The 19,249-nt window shown below is 40.4% G+C and overlaps 1 protein-coding gene across 1 annotated transcript in view; it reads right to left on the bottom strand.

The window, feature by feature from the left end:
* LOC143782325 (dynein axonemal heavy chain 5-like) overlaps nucleotides 1-19,249 on the bottom strand; it is a 610,263-nt gene that overhangs the window by 115,086 nt on the left and 475,928 nt on the right. Inside the window, exon 63 of the mRNA XM_077269680.1 lies at nucleotides 4,621-4,815. Coding sequence (XP_077125795.1) covers nucleotides 4,621-4,815 — 195 coding nt within the window. The remainder of the gene's footprint in view (nucleotides 1-4,620; nucleotides 4,816-19,249) is intronic.

Genomic DNA, 19,249 nt, shown 5'->3' with positions numbered 1-19,249 from the left:
GATGCTCCACTACCACTACCATCATTACCAGCTGACAATGAACGCCCACGACGACCTCTTGCACCAGACTTCCTCATTGTTTTAAAATCTTAACCAAAGTAACTTTATTTGTTGCTGTCAAACAACTTACACGGTGAGCTATAACTTCAGTATGATTTCAATATCCCTTAACAGGTTGGTGAGACCACAAGGAAAATCAGGCACAATGTTACACACTCTGTTTTCTGTGGCACAAAATCACAGAGATGACACACACGCAGGACTGTCACTCAAGCACTAATGTCAATATTAATCTCCCACCTAATTTATGTTTTTTTTTTTTTCAGGGAGACTTTAGAAACCAAATAATATTAAAAAAAAAAAAAAAAAATAGGCTTGCTATAGCCCACTGAATGAGAGATAGCACACACAGCAGTGGCACACAAGCCCTGACTGAGGCCAATATTTTTCTCCCACTGATTGATGTAGTGTTTTTGTGTTGAGGTAGAATTTAGAACACAAATCACGGAAAAAATAAATAGGCTTTCTATGGCCCACTGAATGAAAGGGAGAGAGGTGGCACACCCAGGAGTCAAGACTGGCACACAAGCTGAAAGGGCAATATTACTCTCCCACTGTTTTTTTATGTATTTTTTGTTTTTTCAGGGAGACTTTAGAAACCCAATAATATTTAAAAAAAAAAATAAATAGGCTTTCTATGGCCCACTGAATGAGAGGGAGAGAGGTGGCACACCCAGGAGTCAAGACTGGCACACAAGCTGAAAGGGCAATATTACTCTCCCACTGTTTTTTTAGGTTTTTTTTTTTTTTTCAGGGAGACTTTAGAAACCAAATAATATTAAAAAAAAAAAAAAAAAAATAGGCTTGCTATAGCCCACTGAATGAGAGATAGCACACACAGCAGTGGCACACAAGCCCTGACTGAGGCCAATATTTTTCTCCCACTGATTGATGTAGTGTTTTTGTGTTGAGGTAGAATTTAGAACACAAATCACGGAAAAAATAAATAGGCTTTCTATGGCCCACTGAATGAAAGGGAGAGAGGTGGCACACCCAGGAGTCAAGACTGGCACACAAGCTGAAAGGGCAATATTACTCTCCCACTGTTTTTTTATGTATTTTTTGTTTTTTCAGGGAGACTTTAGAAACCCAATAATATTTAAAAAAAATAAATAAATAGGCTTTCTATGGCCCACTGAATGAGAGGGAGAGAGGTGGCACACCCAGGAGTCAAGACTGGCACACAAGCTGAAAGGGCAATATTACTCTCCCACTGTTTTTTTAGTTTTTTTTTTTTTTTTTCAGGGAGACTTTAGAAACCAAATAATATTAAAAAAAAAAAAAAAAAAATAGGCTTGCTATAGCCCACTGAATGAGAGATAGCACACACAGCAGTGGCACACAAGCCCTGACTGAGGCCAATATTTTTCTCCCACTGATTGATGTAGTGTTTTTGTGTTGAGGTAGAATTTAGAACACAAATCACGGAAAGAATAAATAGGCTTTCTATGGCCCACTGAATGAAAGGGAGAGAGGTGGCACACCCAGGAGTCAAGACTGGCACACAAGCTGAAAGGGCAATATTACTCTCCCACTGTTTTTTTAGGTTTTTTTTTTTTTTTAAGGGAGACTTTAGAAACCCAATAATATTTAAAAAAAAAAATAAATAGGCTTTCTATGGCCCACTGAATGAGAGGGAGAGAGGTGGCACACCCAGGAGTCAAGACTGGCACACAAGCTGAAAGGGCAATATTACTCTCCCACTGTTTTTTTAGGTTTTTTTTTTTTTTTAAGGGAGACTTTAGAAACCCAATAATATTTAAAAAAATAAATAAATAGGCTTTCTATGGCCCACTGAATGAGAGGGAGAGAGGTGGCACACCCAGGAGTCAAGACTGGCACACAAGCTGAAAGGGCAATATTACTCTCCCACTGTTTTTTTAGGTTTTTTTTTTTTTTTCAGGGAGACTTTAGAAACCAAATAATATTAAAAAAAAAAAAAAAAAAAAAAATAGGCTTGCTATAGCCCACTGAATGAGAGATAGCACACACAGCAGTGGCACACAAGCCCTGACTGAGGCCAATATTTTTCTCCCACTGATTGATGTAGTGTTTTTGTGTTGAGGTAGAATTTAGAACACAAATCACGGAAAAAATAAATAGGCTTTCTATGGCCCACTGAATGAAAGGGAGAGAGGTGGCACACCCAGGAGTCAAGACTGGCACACAAGCTGAAAGGGCAATATTACTCTCCCACTGTTTTTTTATGTATTTTTTGTTTTTTCAGGGAGACTTTAGAAACCCAATAATATTTAAAAAAAAAAATAAATAGGCTTTCTATGGCCCACTGAATGAGAGGGAGAGAGGTGGCACACCCAGGAGTCAAGACTGGCACACAAGCTGAAAGGGCAATATTACTCTCCCACTGTTTTTTTAGGGTTTTTTTTTTTTTTCAGGGAGACTTTAGAAACCAAATAATATTAAAAAAAAAAAAAAAAAAATAGGCTTGCTATAGCCCACTGAATGAGAGATAGCACACACAGCAGTGGCACACAAGCCCTGACTGAGGCCAATATTTTTCTCCCACTGATTGATGTAGTGTTTTTGTGTTGAGGTAGAATTTAGAACACAAATCACGGAAAAAATAAATAGGCTTTCTATGGCCCACTGAATGAAAGGGAGAGAGGTGGCACACCCAGGAGTCAAGACTGGCACACAAGCTGAAAGGGCAATATTACTCTCCCACTGTTTTTTTATGTATTTTTTGTTTTTTAAGGGAGACTTTAGAAACCCAATAATATTTAAAAAAAAAAATAAATAGGCTTTCTATGGCCCACTGAATGAGAGGGAGAGAGGTGGCACACCCAGGAGTCAAGACTGGCACACAAGCTGAAAGGGCAATATTACTCTCCCACTGTTTTTTTAGTTTTTTTTTTTTTTTTCAGGGAGACTTTAGAAACCAAATAATATTAAAAAAAAAAATAAAAAAATAGGCTTGCTATAGCCCACTGAATGAGAGATAGCACACACAGCAGTGGCACACAAGCCCTGACTGAGGCCAATATTTTTCTCCCACTGATTGATGTAGTGTTTTTGTGTTGAGGTATATTTTAGAACACAAATCACGGAAAAAATAAATAGGCTTTCTATGGCCCACTCAGTGAGAGATGGCACACACAGGGATGGCACTGTAGCAGAAATGCCAATCTTAATCTCCCACAAAAAAAAACAAAAAAAAAAAAAAAACTGTCCTACAATTACTATCTCCCTGCAGTAATGTAAGCCAGGTATGGCAGGCAGCAATAGGAGTGGACTGATGCACAAATTAAATAAAAAGTGTGGACAAACAAAAAAGATAGCTGTGCAGAAAGGAAGGAACAAGAGGATATGTGCTTTGAAAAAAGCAGTTGGTTTCCACAGTGGCGTACACACAGCAATACAGCTATCACGGAGCCTTCTAGGGCAGCCCAATGAGCTACAGCGCTGAGGGGAAAAAAAAAAAAAATAGCTTCCACAGTCCCTGCACACCGAAGGTGGTGTTGGACAGTGGAAATCGCTGCAGCACAAGCGGTTTGGTGGTTAGTGGACCCTGCCTAACGCTCTCCCTGCTTCTGACGAAGCGGCAGCAACCTGTCCCTAAGCTCAGATCAGCAGCAGTAAGATGGCGGTCGGCGGGAACGCCCCTTTATAGCCCCTGTGACGCCGCAGACAGCAAGCCAATCACTGCAATGCCCTTCTCTAAGATGGTGGGGACCAGGATCTATGTCATCACGCTGCCCACACTCTGCGTTCACCTTCATTGGCTGAGAAATGGCGCTTTTCGCGTCATTGAAACGCGACTTTGGCGCGAAAGTCGCGTACCGCATGGCCGACAAGCACAGGGGTCGGATCGGGTTTCATGAGACGCCGACTTAGCCAAAAGTCGGCGACTTTTGAAAATGATCGACCCGTTTCGCTCAACCCTAGTGATGAGCGAGTATGCTCGTTACTTGAGATTTCCCGAGCATGCTCGAGTGATCTCCGAGTATTTCGGCGTGCTCCGAGATTTAGTTTATGTCGACGCAGCTGCATGATTTTCGGCTGCTAGACAGCTTGAATACATGTGGGGATTCAATAACAAACAGGCAACCCCCACATGTATTCAGGCTGTCTAGCAACCACAAATCATGCCGCTGCGTCGACATAAACTAAATCTCCGAGCAGGCCGAAATACTCGGAGACCACCCGAGCACGCTCGGAAAATCTAAAGTAACAAGTATACTAGCTCATCACTAATGCAGAGTAACGCTAAGATACGCACTAAAAAAAAACAGCCCTTGTGGTAAAGATCATAAAATTCACTCTAAATATAAAGGACCATATCTCACAGATTTAAAAAATGGCATACTCAGGGGAGCAGTAGGAATAGAATAATAGTAAAAACTGGCCACTTTTGAGCCGGTGACAAGTTCTCTTTAAGCTTTGGTATCTCAGGGTACCCTATAACCACTCGTACACACAAGAGAATACCAGTGTTATAAGTGAGATACGATTAGGCAAGCCCAAGGTTGAAGTTATTCTTCTGGTACATGCAGAGTCATGCACAATTGGTATATGGCAATAAAGTTTTCTTAATCTTACCTGTAACTCATTGTTCTTTTCTTTATTCTTAATCCAGATTTTACCCTGACCTTGTGGGTCTATAAGAAGGGGGAAGCGAGATGCTTTGGTAACAATGATTCCATTCTGAATAGAGAGGTCATCACTGGGAAGTCCTTGAAGATTCCATTCACCAATCGTAGCATTGTCCACCAGCATAGAGATGAGATTCAGGTCCTAAAGAATAAATGAAAGCTTCATATTGTTAGGTTTACAATGAGGAAAACAAAATCAGATTTTATAAATACGAGAGTTTGGTCTGGAAACAGAGACATCATGAAACATCAGTCTGAGGTTTGTCCTACTACTTTTTCATATTATGTATTACATGAAAATTGCCATTGTGCTGTAAAGTTTGGTAAATTTGTCATGTTTTGCAAATAATCCACTTTATATAAAAAAGTACACTGGTGCAAGTGAAGAAAATCATTACCAAAATTATATAAGAACATTATAAATATTCAACACCCTGGCTATGTAATACACTAAAGCCTCCCCCATCCCCCAGCCATGCTTCTGACTGACACAAAGGCAACAAAATGTACAATGTTCTTTTCTGTAAGACTTTTGAGACTCAATAGACTTGAATTATTTCCACTATTTTTTTTATCTTTGTAACATATGAATTATTGTGCACAATAATCATTCTCTCTATCATGCGAAAAATTGCTTTGTGTGTGGCTAACAGAAGAATTTTTAAAAAGATATCAAGGGAGGACAAATAAAAATTTCAATACTTTCGGTAGTAGTTGGAAAGGTTAAATAAGAAATTCTGTCTACATCTTTTGGAGGCAAAGGGTGGGCACATAGGTACAATCATATACTGCAGTCATATTGCAGGAGATGTCGATCATCGCTGTTAAAACAGGTGTAAAAAGTAACATCCTTGTTGTTCTGTTATTTTTTAAGGTGCCACCGAAAGCCTGACAGTTTTATGGCACTTTGAGAGGTACTGGACTAAAATTCTTCAACAAGAACTCAATCTTACAAGTCAGAACTTTTCCATTACAATGTCATTTTTTTGGTCCATAAACCTCAAATGTCATTTATTTGAGTCTTTGAACCATGACAGCTACTCTATGCTTTTGCAACCAAGAAATATAGAACTGACAGAGAAAATTAATTAAAATGTCCTGCTCTTAGACAAAACCAAAAGTGACAACAGAGGTTTGAAACGTTCAATCACTTTCTTCCAATCTAAAATGACAACAAAAGAAGATTGGGGATGTTTAGGCTTGTTGGGGAATTCAGAATAATCCTCTTTATACATACGAGACTCTTTGATTTATTTATTCACCTGTCGGAGGAGAAAGTGCAAAGCAGAATAGACACTTACGAAGTGAGAGAATGAACTGCAGCCCACTCATACTGCCAACTTATACAACAATAACACATGGAAGTTCAAAAAAGCGATGATCAAAAGGCCATATTACGTTTAAAAGTTATAAATTTTATTCATAGATAAAAAAATAACAAGCATATAACCATGGTGCAACAAGAGTGACTGAAACATATCCACTACACACTATCACCCATACAGGTGCACAGTACAGGATTTATATGGCAATAGAGTAGAAAATATATGTCCATATTTATCACCAGAGTATATCCGGGGGTGGATACAACCAATAAACAGAATACATACATATCACTATAATAATGCTATCACCCCGGATAAACACTGGACATATTGCATTATACCCCACACACTCGGTACCCAGTTACCTGGAGAACCCCATAACATATTGCAATTTGCCCGGTAAGTACCTATGAAAGGTGCGGTGGAGGTACTGCCAATACCCGTAGTGCCACGTGCGCCCCGACGCGCGTTTCGGTCTCCTTTTTCAAGGGGCCGCACCATACATACCATGTCCTCAGTTTATATAGTTACCGGCTGCTGCGAGTAAATCGCGCAACCGGAAGTGACGTTCCGGAACCCCCGGAAGTGACGCGTGCGGTTGCCCAAATTTATAACTTTTAAACGTAATATGGCCTTTTGATCATCGCTTTTTTGAACTTCTATGTGGTAGTTGGTGATAGGCGTTTTTGTCCTATTATTGTAACATGGTATAGTGTCATATTATATATTTATTAGTTAAACTTAGGTTGCTATGGTTACCATGTTTTTGTGTCATATTTATCCTTAACAATAACACATGGCCAACACAGTGGCTCAGTGATTAGACTGTAGCTTTGCAGCACTGGAGATTGCAAGGAGATTGTATGTTCTTTTATGTGAGCCCCAATGGGGACAGTGATGCTCATGTCTGTAAAGCGCTGTGGAATTAATGGCGCTAATTCAGTAAGCATAAAAAATAAATACATAATAGTACAGCTGGAATACAGGGATAAAAAATGGTAATGGTAAAATGGTGCTTTAACCCCTTCACCCCCAATGGTGGTTTGCACGTTAATGACCGGGCCAATTTTTGTAACTCTGACTACTGTCTCTTTATGAGGTTATAACTCTGGAACGCTTCAACGGATCTTGGCGATTCTGACATAGTTTTCTCGTGACATATTGTACTTCATGATAGTGGTAAAATTTCTTCAATATAACTTGCGTTTATTTGTGAAAAAAATGAATATTTGGCAAAAATTTTGAAAATTTCGCAATTTTCCAACTTTGAATTTTTATGCCCTTAAATCACAGACATATGTCACGCAAAATACTTAATAAGTAACATTTCCCACATGTCTACTTTACATCAGCACAATTTTGGAACCAAAATTTTTTTTTTTGACGGAGTTATAAGGGTTAAAAGTTGACCAGCAATTTCTCATTTTTACAACACCATTTTTTTTTAGGGACCAGATCTCATTTGAAGTCATTTTGAGGGGTCTATATGATAGAAAATACCCAAGTGTGACACCATTCTAAAAACTGCACCCCTCAAGGTACTCAAAACCACTTTCAAGAAGTTTATTAACCCTTCAGGTGTTTCACAGGAATTTTTGGAATGTTTAAATAAAAATGAACATTTAACTTTTTTTCACACAAAATTTATTTCAGCTCCAATTTGTTTTATTTTACCAAGGGTAACAGGAGAAAATAGACCCCAAAATTTGTTGTACAATTTGTCCTGAGTACGCTGATACCCCATATGTGGGGGTAAACCACTGTTTGGGCGCATGGCAGAGCTCGGAAGGAAAGGAGCGCCATTTGACTTTTCAATGCAAAATTGACTGGAATTGAGATGGGACGCCATGTTGCATTTGGAGAGCCCCTGATGTGCCTAAACATTGAAACCCCCTACAAGTGACACCATTTTGGAAAGTAGACCTCCTAAGGAACTTATCTAGATGTGTGGTGAGCACTTTGACCTAACAAGTGCTTCACAGAAGTTTATAATGCAGAGCCGTAAAAATAAAAAATCATATTTTTTCATAAAAATGATCTTTTCGCCCCCAATTTTTTATTTTCCCAAGGGTAAGAGAAGAAATTGGACCCCTAAAATTGTTGTGCAATTTGTCTTGAGTACGCTGATACCCCATATGTGGGTGTAAACCATTGTTTGGGCGCAGGGCAGAGCTCGGAAGGGAAGGAGCGCCATTTGACTTTTCAATGCAAAATTGACTGGAATTGAGATGGGACGCCATGTGGCATTTGGAGAGCCCCTGATGTGCCTAAACATTGAAACCCCCACAAGTTACACCATTTTGGAAAGTAGACCCCTTAAGGAACTTATCTAGATGTGTGTTGAGCACTTTGACCCAACAAGTGCTTCACAGAAGTTTATAATGCAGAGCCGTAAAAATAAAAAATCATATTTTTTCACAAAAATGATTTTTTCGCCCCCATTTTTTTATTTCCCCAAGGGTAAGAGAAGAAATTAGACCACTAAAGTTGTTGTGCAATTTGTCCTGAGTACGACGATACCCCATATGTGGGGGTAAAGCACTGTTTGGGCGCATAGCAGAGCTCGGAAGGGAAGGAGCGCTATTTTACTTTTCAATGCAAAATTGACTGGAATTAAGATGGGATGCCATGTTGCGTTTGGAGAGCCCCTGATGTGCCTAAACATTAAAACCCCCCACAAGTGACACCATTTTGGAAAGTAGACCCCCTAAGGAACTTATCTAGATGTGTTTTGAGAGCTTTGAACCCCCAAGTGTTTCACTACAGTTTATAACGCAGAGCCGTGAAAATAAAAATTCTTTTTTTTTTCACAAAAATGATTTTTAGCCCCCAGTTTTGTATTTTCACAAGGGTATCAGGATAAATTGGACCCAAAAAGTTGTTGTCCAATTTGTCCTGAGTACACTGATACCCCATATGTGGGGGGGAACCACTGTTTGGGCGGCGCATGACAGAGCTTGGAATGGAAGGAGCGCCATTTGGAATGCAGACTTAAATGGATTGGTCTGCAGGCGTCACGTTGCATTTGCAGAGCCCCTGATGTACCCAAACAGTACAAACCCCCCACAAGTGACCCCATATTGGAAACTAGACCCCCCAAGGAACTTATCTAGATGTGTTGTGAGAACTTTGAACCCCCAAGTGTTTCACTACAGTTTACAACGCAGAGCCGTGAAAATAAAAAATCCTTTTTTTCCCACAAAACTTATTTTTTGGCCCCCAGTTTTGTATTTTCCCAAGGGTAGCAGGAGAAATTGGACCGCAAAAGATGATGTCCAATTTGTCCTGAGTACGCTGATACCCCATATGTTGGGGTAAACCCCTGTTTGGGCACACGGGAGAGCTCTGAAGGGAAGGAGCACTGTTTTCCTTTTTCAACGCAGAATTGGCTGGAATTCAGATCGGATGCCATGTCCCGTTTGGAGAGCCCCTGATGTGCCTAAACAGTGGAAACCCCCCCAATTATAACTGAAACCCTAATCCAAACACACCCCTAACCCTAATCCCAACAGTAACCCTAACCACTCCTCTAACCCAGACACACCCAACCCTATTCCCAACCGTAAATGTAATCCAAACCCTAACCCTATCTTTAGCCCCAACCCTAACTGTAGCCCCAACCCTAGCCCCAACCCTAGCCCTAACCTAAGCCCTATCACTAGCCCTATCACTAGCCCTAACACTAGCCGTAACACTAGCCGTAACACTAGCCCTAACCCTAGCCCTAACCCTAGCCCTAACCCTAGCAATAACCCTAGCCCTATCACTAGCCCTAACACTAGCTGTAACACTAGCCCTAACCCTAGCCCTAACCCTAGCCCCAACCCTAGCCCTAACCCTAGCCCTAACCCTAACCCTAGCCCCAACCCTAGCCCTAACCCTAACCCTAGCCCCAACCCTAGCCCTAACCCTAGCCCTAACCCTTGCTCTAACCCTAACCCTAGCCCTAACTCTAGTCCTAACTCTAGCCCTAACCCTAACCCTAATGGGAAAATGGAAATAAATACATTTTTTGAAGGGGGGTTTGATTTACTTTTATAGTGGGTTTTTTAGCGGATTTTTATGATTGGCAGCCATCACACACTGAAAGACGCTTTTCATTGCAAAAAATATTTTTTGCGTTACCACATTTTGAGAGCTGTAATTTTGCCATTTTTGAATCCACAGAGTCATGTGAGATCTTGTTTTTTGCGGGACGAGTTGACGTTTTTACTGGTACCATTTTCGGACACATGACATTTTTTGGTCGCTTTTTATTCCGATTTTTGTGAGGCAGAGTGATCAAAAACCAGCTATTCATGAATTTCTTTTGGGGGAGGCGTTTATACCGTTCCGCGTTTGGTAAAATTGATAAAGCAGTTTTATTCATCGGGTCAGTACGATTACAGCGATACCTCATTTATATCATTTTTTTATGTTTTGGCGCTTTTATACGATAAAAACTATTTTATAGAAAAAATAATTATTTTGGTATCGCTTTATTCTCAGGACTATAACTTTTTTATTTTTTTGCTGATGATGCTGTGTGGCGGCTCGTTTTTTGCGGGACAAGATGACGTTTTCAGCGGTACCATGGTTATTTATATCAGTCTTTTTGATCGCGTGTTATTCCACTTTTTGTTTGGCAGTATGATAATAAAGCGTTGTTTTTTGCCTCGTTTTTTTTTTTTTTTCTTACGTTTACTGAAGGGGTTAACTAGTGGGGCAGTTTTATAGGTTGGGTTGTTACGGACGCGGCGATACTAAATATGTGTACTTTTATTGTTTTTTTTTATTTTATTTAGCTAAAGAAATGTATTTATGGGAATAATATATATTTTTTTTTTCTTTATTTAGGATATTTTTTTTTATTTTTTTTTTTACACATGTGGGGAATTTTTTTTTTACTTTTTTACTTTGTCCCCGGGGGGAGACATCAAAGATCATTGATCTGGCAGTGTGCACAGCACTCTGCCAGATCTGCGATCTGCTGTGCAGGGCTGCAGGCTTACCAAGTGTCTGCTCTGAGCAGACACTCGGTAAGCCACCTCCCTCCCTGCAGGACCCGGATGCCGCGGCCATCTTGGATCCGGGACCTGCGGCGAGGAGGGAGGTAGGAGACCCTCGGAGCAACGCGATCACATCGCGTTGCTCCGGGGGTCTCAGGGAAGCCCGCAGGGAGCCCCCTCCCTGCGCGATGCTTCCCTATACCGCCGGTACACCGCGATCATGTTTGATCGCGGTGTGCCGGGGGTTAATGTGCCGGGGGCGGTCCGTGACCGCTCCTGGCACATAGTGCCGGATGTCAGCTGCGATATGCAGCTGACACCCGGCCGCCATCGGCCGCGCTCCCCCCGTGAGCGCGGCCGATCGGCTATGACGTACTATCCCGTCGAGGGTCAGATAGGCCCAGGTCACCTCGACGGGATAGTACGTCTAAGGTCACAGAGGGGTTAATGTGCCGGGGGCGGTCCGTGACCGCTCCTGGCACATAGTGCCGGATGTCAGCTGCGATATGCAGCTAACACCCGGCCGCGATCGGCCGCGCTCCCTCCCCCCGTGAGCGCCGCTGATTGGTGATGATGTACTATCCCGTCGGTGGTCATACGGGCCCACCCCACCTCGACGGGATAGTACGTCAGATGTCAGAAAGGGGTTAATACCGTATATACTTGTGTATAAGCCGAGATTCTCAGCACATTTTTTTGTGCTGAAAACGTCCCCCCCCCTCGGCTTATACACGAGTCAGACATCAATACTCACCCTCTGTCACTGGATCTCCTTCCCTGCATCTCCGTTGTCTGGGCGCCGGCAGCTTCTTCCTGTGCAGAGCAGTCACGTGGTACTGCTCATTAAGGTAATGAATATGTACGCATCTCCACTCCATAGGCGTGGAGCGCATATTCAATACCTTAATGAGTGGAACCACGTGACCGCTCACTACAGGAATAGCTGCCGGCCCCGGGACAACGGAGATGCAGGGGAGTGCAGAGACTGCACCAGGAGGGGGTGAATATGACGGAGGAGGATGGGGGAGCCATGCATACATGGGGGAGTACGGGGGAGACATGCATACAAGGGGGAGGACACTAAGCCATGCATACAAGGGGGAGGACGGGGAAGCCATGCATACAACAGGGGGAGCCACACATAGCAGGACAGGGATGAGGGGACAATACCAGGCTTAGGCTGCCATCACACTAGCAGTATTTGGTCAGTATTTTACATCAGTATTTGTAAGCCCAAACCAGGAGTGGAACAGTCAGAGGAAAAGTATAATAGAAATATATGCACCACTTCTGCATTTATCACCCACTCCTGGTTTAGGCTTACAAATACTGATGTAAAATACTGACCAAATACTGCTAGTGTGATGGCAGCCTTATACTTGAGTCAATAAGCTTACCTAGTTTTCCGTGGCAAAATTAGGTGCCTCGGCTCATACTCGGGTCAGCTTATACTCGAGTATATATGGTAAGTTATGAGCAGGTTACTACATCATGACAACCTGATCTAGCTTCAGTCATCTTACAGTAACCTAAAATTGCTGCAAAAACATACATGCACAGTTAAACGACATTTTAAATATACTTTTTAATAATATTCAATCCCCTTCTCAAAAATGACATGATAACAAAAGTTAGGTAGGTACATGTCTAAAATTAACTCATTTGTTCAGATTGGCCTACCGCCTCAACGCATTAACCTAATTATCCCTGTGTGGCCTATTAATAAAAAACAACAACATAATCACGTTCCTCCATCATGTTCTCATACACTTTATGCAGTTAATAGCCTCTGTGTCTGTACTGTTACATACTTAGGCAGTTAACTGGTTCATGCAGCTTTACATGAACACCCGAGCCTTACACTATGGCTGGTCCAAATAACTAAAGCAATTGTTACCATCCACCTCTTGTGTCTCCCCTTTTCCTCATAGATTGTAAGCTTGCGAGCAGCAGGGCCCTCATTCCTCCTGGTATCTGTTTTGAACTGTGATTTCTGTTATGCTGTAATGTCTGTTGTCTGTATAAGTCCCCTCTATAAGTTGTAAAGCGCTGCGGAATATGTTGGCGCTATATAAATAAAATTATTATTATTATTATTATTATTATTATTAAAATGGCAGCACCAGCAGTAGGGCGCATTATTTGTGGGGTATGTACAGATGTAAAATTGAACTAGTAAAACAGATGTGCAAAAACAAAATTGATTGCAACAGGCACACTTTGTATAGTAGAAAGATACAGTTAAATGTCTGGATTTGGGGGAATTTTGCTTTGTGATATAAAAAACTAACTTTCCTCTTTACAAAAAAAGGCTGCACAAGAAATTAAAAATTTCAGTAGGGTCACTTGTGACAAGCAAACATACCGTCTGACGGAGATTGGTTTTAATTTTTTTTTCTCTCAAAAATATTGTCCTGCTTTGTTTCGGCTTTCTAGTGCATTGTGAATGAAGAAAAAAAAAAGCTATTGTAATTGAAATGTTGATGACAGATACACTAAACCATATAATTGATGAACCACACTAGATCTGTCACTGCTTCTTGCACCTTTGCTATCTCTCTCCCCCCTTTATCAATTGAATTTCTTTATTAGATCCAACACATTTCTGTCAGGAGAATTTGTCTAATATTTTAGGGCATACACTTTCTGCCTTTAATGCTGTGCTGTGAGCTCTGACATCAACTCTAAAATCACCCTCCAATGGCTGCTGCATTCCCTGCCTAAGCCTGCTACTTGCATTATGCATCAATTTTTCCTGATTAACTGCACTATACCATGTGATATGATAGTTAGAAGACATTGTGAAGAAGCAGGCACCCAAGGTCATGTCAGCCATTTATTCAAAGTTTCCTAGGAGCCATTTATCCACACAACACTAGGCCAAATGTTGGTCCTGCTATTGTGATCAGCCTGCGAGGTTTAAATGCGCTACCATGGCCTGCAGCATGCAGGGAATTTGTCTCTTATCGAACATATCTTGGATATCATAGCAAAGGGAGCTATTAACAGCAGATTTAGGTGATTTATCTGCCCAACTGCATTCAGTATAGCAGAACCATCATCAGACAACCATTAATACCCTCACTGATTGAATGCCAAGGTGTATAAATGCATACATATACAGTGTTCAGCATAAATCAGTATACTCTCTCTGAAAAGTAAGATTTTAATCTGACTAAACACAAGAACAATTTCTAACGTTTTCACCAGAGTTTCATAGAACATTTTTTTCATTTTTTCAACCTATAACATTAAAGTAAGGTTAATGATATAACTTTCATTACAAAAATCTTTAGGTTTACTCAAATTCATTAAAGCAAAAATAAATACACCTTACATCAAAAACAACTATATCTAGTATTTTGTATGACCTCCATGATTATTAAGGACAGTACCAAGCTGTGTAGGCATGGAATGAACACGTTTTAGATAAATTGTAACATCTATTTCCATTATTGAAGAATGACCTCTTTTAGAGCTTGGATGCTGGATGGAGAGGGATGCTCAACAAGTCTCTTCAGAATTCCCCATAGGTGTTCGATTGGGTTAAGATCAGGAGACATACTGTGACCCTGACTCACTACTCACAGGCAAGCTGTGAGACAGGTTACTTAGGGGGTCCGAGGTCAGATACCAGGAGGACAGAAGGGTAAGTCAAAAGCGTGGTCAGTAAACAGTCCAGAGTCAAATGTCAGGAAAGTACGTCAAAATCAAGGAGTACAAGAAACGGATAGTTCCAGGGTTCCAGGCTAATTCCAGGGTCAGATACCTAAAGTCAGACAGCAGAAGGGGGAATGCACAAGAGAAGTCACAACAAATTCAAGGTCCGCTGACACGGTCAGAGGAAAGACGCACAGAGATAAGCAAACACATCCAGCTTAGGCAAAGCTACCACTGACACTGACTAATAACAGCAAGCCAGCTAAATAGCTTGCAAATAATTAAAGACAGGAGGCACCCGAGGAAACGCCAGCAGATTTTACCAGATAGAGCAGCAGGGCTGAGAATCAAAATGCTAACAGCCCAGCACACCCCAGGATCAGATTGGATGACTGGACTGTCACTCACACCACCAACAATCCCACACACTCCAGATTCCATGGAGTGGCTGAGTTGTCACTCAAAGTGTTCCTAGGTCACAGTCTAGGATGCCCATACTTGGGCATTGAATCATTTTCACCCTGTAGTTCTTGAAACAATGGGCTTTGGTGAGTGTTTTTAAATCATTGTCATGGTGAAAAAGTGCATGTCTATCAAAGGTATGTAAGGACCTTATGTGTCTCACATAAGGACACGGACACCAACATGTTTCACCGTAGGCACAATGCATTTTTCTTTGTACTCCTCACCTTTGTGATGCAATATAGTTTTGAAGCCAACAGTTCCAAATACCTATACAGTTAGGTCCAGAAATATTTGGACACTGACACAAGTTTTGAGTTTTGGCATTTTAGCTGTTTACCAAAATAAATTTAAGATAATGTTATAAAATCAATATGGGCTTAAAGTGCAGACTCTCAGCTTTAATTTGAGGGTATTTACTGTACATACTAATTGGAGTAAGAGCTTAGAAATTACAACTCTTTAATATGTAGCTGCCTCTTTTTATAGGGACCAAAAATAATTGGACGATTACCTCAAAAGCTCTTTAATGGCCTGTATTGGCTCGTTTATCCATAATCAGTTCTGCAGATAAAAGGTATGAAAAGGCAAAGAAGTAAAATGTTCTGCAATGGCGGAGTCAATCCTCAGATCTCAACCTTATCGAGCATGCATTTCACATACTTAATCCCATTATGACCCTAGATGTGTAAGTACATCCCAGATAGTCAAGTACTGTACCGCATCTTTACCAGCACATGACAGCTGATTTGATCAGCTGTCACGTGCCTCTAACAGCCTTGGGTGGAAGCGCGATCTAACCGCATCTGTTAACATGTTAAATGCCGTTGTCAATAACTAACAGCAACATTTAACTAGAGCAAGTCATAAGTCCTGCCCATTGCCACCTCTGTCACGTGACAGTGGGATGACGATATGCTGGCATGATAGCCAGGGGTCTGCAGAAGACCCTTGTGGTTGTTATTGCAGATCTCTTATGAACACTGGCGGTTCATAGGAGATGAAGATTTCTGCTACTCAATGCAGGGCTGAAGCCCTGCAATGTGTAGCACAAGCGATCAGTTCATCCCAGCTTCAAGTCTCCTAAGGGGATTATTGAAGCAAATAAAAAGTTTAAAAAAAAAGTTTTAAAAAATATTAAAATATATAATAGTTCAAATCACCAGCCTTTTGCTCCATTCAAAATAAAATAAAGAAAAAAATACACAAATTTGGTCTCGCTGCTTTAAGAATGTCCCATCCATCAAAATATAAAATAAATTAATCCAATCTGTAAATGACGTAACAAGAAAAAAAAATCTAACTGTCAGAATTAAGTTTTTGAGGTCGCTGCAACATTGCAGTAAAATGCAATAACAAGCGATCAAAATATTGTATCTACCCCAAAATGCTATCTATAAAAATGTCAGCTAGGCACGCAAAAAACACTCACCCTGCCCCAGATCTCAAAAAATAGAGAGGATACGGGTCTTGGATATAGCACCATTTTTTCCCTTACAAACTTTTGGATTTTTTTGTCACTACTTAAATGAAAAAGAACTTATACATGTTTGGTAGCTGCGTACGTGTAATAACCTGGAGAATCATAATGGCAGGTCAGTTTCAGCATTTAGTGAACATGGTAAAAAAAAACAATTGTGGAATTTCACTTTTTTGCTCTTTCAACACACTTTGATTTTTTCCTGTTTTCCAGTACACGATATGGTAAAGTCAATGGTATAGTTCAAAAGTACTACTTATCCCACAAAAAAACAAGCCCTCATATGGCCATATTGACAGAAAAATAAAAAAAAAGCTTTTGGTCTGGGAAGAAGGGGAGCAAAAATCAAAAACACAAACATGAAAAATCGCAAGGTCGTGAAAGGATTAAGATAAAACTTAAGGCAGAAAGGCCCACAGAGGAGGAAACCGAGCATTTGGTGATGTCCATAGCCTCCAGACTCCAGGCAGTCATTTTCTGCAAAAGATTTTCTACAAAGTATTAAAAAGAAACATTTTATTTATGGTAAAGTTAATTTGTCTAATTAATTTTAAGCCCCTGAAATGAGGAGGCTTTGTAGAAAAATGGTAGAAAAATTGCAATTCCTATTAATTTCACAGGATATTTTTGTTCAACCCTGAAATTCTACATTTCAATTGTATCTCAGTTGTTTCATTTGAAATAAAAGAATAATAGCATGCAGAGCCAAAATCCTGAAAATTCGGTAACCGCCCAAATATTTCTGGACTTAACTGTCTTGGTCTCATAACTCCAGAGTATAAAGTCTCAGTTGTCTTTATATTTTTCAGCATGAGCCAGGGAAAATTGTAGGCTGGCTTTTTTTCGCATGTGTTTTAGGAGAAGCTTCCTTCGTGGATAAGACCCATACATACCTTTCCTCTGCAGTGTATGTCGTATTGCGTCGCAGGGAACACTCAACCCGGTTTGGCTCACTATTTCTTTAGCTAACTGCAGTGAACCTTGCATGTCGGTTCTCTTCAACACTTCTCATAAGTAGACAATTCTGTTTAGGTGTTACCTTCTGTGGTTGGCTTGAACATCTCTGTGAGATGGCTGCATTTCCATCTTTGTTACATTTTTGCATCGCTTTTACTACAGTATTCTGACAGGTAAGTAAGGTTTTGCTGATCTTCTTGTGGCCTTCACATTTCTTGAGTAAAGAAATTATTTTTATTCTCACGTCTTGTGACATTTCTTTTCCCTGCGTGCCATTATTGACAGTATGAAATGGGAAGGACTATTCTTTGTTAAATAGCACCCTTTTACAGTCAACTGTCTGTGTGCTGAGCACCACTTTAATGAATAATTAGACTTACCTGTGGCTGAATTTTTGTTCATTTCAATTTTGTAGTCTAATCTTTAGTTTTGCCCCTAAGACTTTCATTGTGGGTGATTTTGTCCTGAATGAATTTTAAGTACTGTAAATATAAATATATATATATATATATATATATATATATATATATATACAGTATATACACACTGTATATGGAAGAGTACAAAGAAAAATGCATCCCGTCTACATTGAAAGGAACTTGGTAGTGCCAGTGTCCTTATGTGGGGCTGCATGGTGGTGGAAGGCCCTTATGTGGTGTCGGGGAGCTACATATCATTGATGGTTTCATTATTTCACAGATGTACTGCTCTATATCTAAAGAGAAGATGCTAACATCATGTCGTGCTCTTGGTAGACATGCACTTTTCCAACATGATAATAATCCAAAACACAGATATAAGGACACTGCTGCATTTCTGAAGAACAAAGTGTAAGTGATTAAGTGGCCATGCATGTCTCCTGATGTGAACTCAAACACCTATAGGGAATTCTGAGAAGAGACAACACTCTTCATCCAGCATTCAGGCTCTAAAACAAGTAATTGAAGAATCGAAAAAAAATTGATGTTGTAGTATGTTGCCAACTTGTTCATTCTATGTCTAGAAGACTTGCTGTCCTTAAAGCTCACAAAGTTTATACAAAATACTAAATGTAGTTGTTTTTGATGTGGGGTGTACTCATTTTTGCATTAACTATTATTAACCTTACTTTCAAGTTATGGGTTAAAAACTGTTCTGTGAAGCTCAGCCTTGTCAATATTTAAGAAATTGTTCTTGTGCTCAGTGAATTATTGATTAAAATCTTACTTTTCAATGGCAGTGTACTTATTTATACTGAACACTTTGCATGTATATTGCTAAACAAACAGCTGTCAAAATCTGTGGATAGGAGGCACTGAGAGGGTTAATTGTTGTGAATTCTATTTTTGGGCTCCCTCTAGTGGTCACAACCGGTACTGTGTAGTGTTGTCTTTCTGCAGGTTGGCTGCATCAGCTGGTTCGTTATCCTTGGTTGGTTTCCTATTTAGCTCACCTGGAGACTCAGTTCCTTGCCTGCTATCAATGTATTCAATGCTCTTCAGATTCCTTGTGTCTACCTTGCTCCCAGTCTCTCCAAGACAAGCTAAGTTTTTGTTTGATCATTTTTTGATTATCAGCGTTCATTATGTTTTTTGTCCAGCTCGCTAAAATGTGATTTCCTCGCTTGCTGGTTGCTCTAGGGGACTGAGTTTCTCCCCCCACACCGTTAGTTGGTGTGGGGGTTCTTGAAATCTCAGAGTGGATATTTTGTAAGGGTTTTTTACT

This window comes from Ranitomeya variabilis, chromosome 6 (genome assembly GCF_051348905.1).
Source record: "Ranitomeya variabilis isolate aRanVar5 chromosome 6, aRanVar5.hap1, whole genome shotgun sequence".
Lineage (NCBI taxonomy): Eukaryota > Metazoa > Chordata > Amphibia > Anura > Dendrobatidae > Ranitomeya > Ranitomeya variabilis.
Note: the sequence above shows the minus strand (reverse complement) of the source record. Positions and strands in the feature narration are given on the sequence as shown.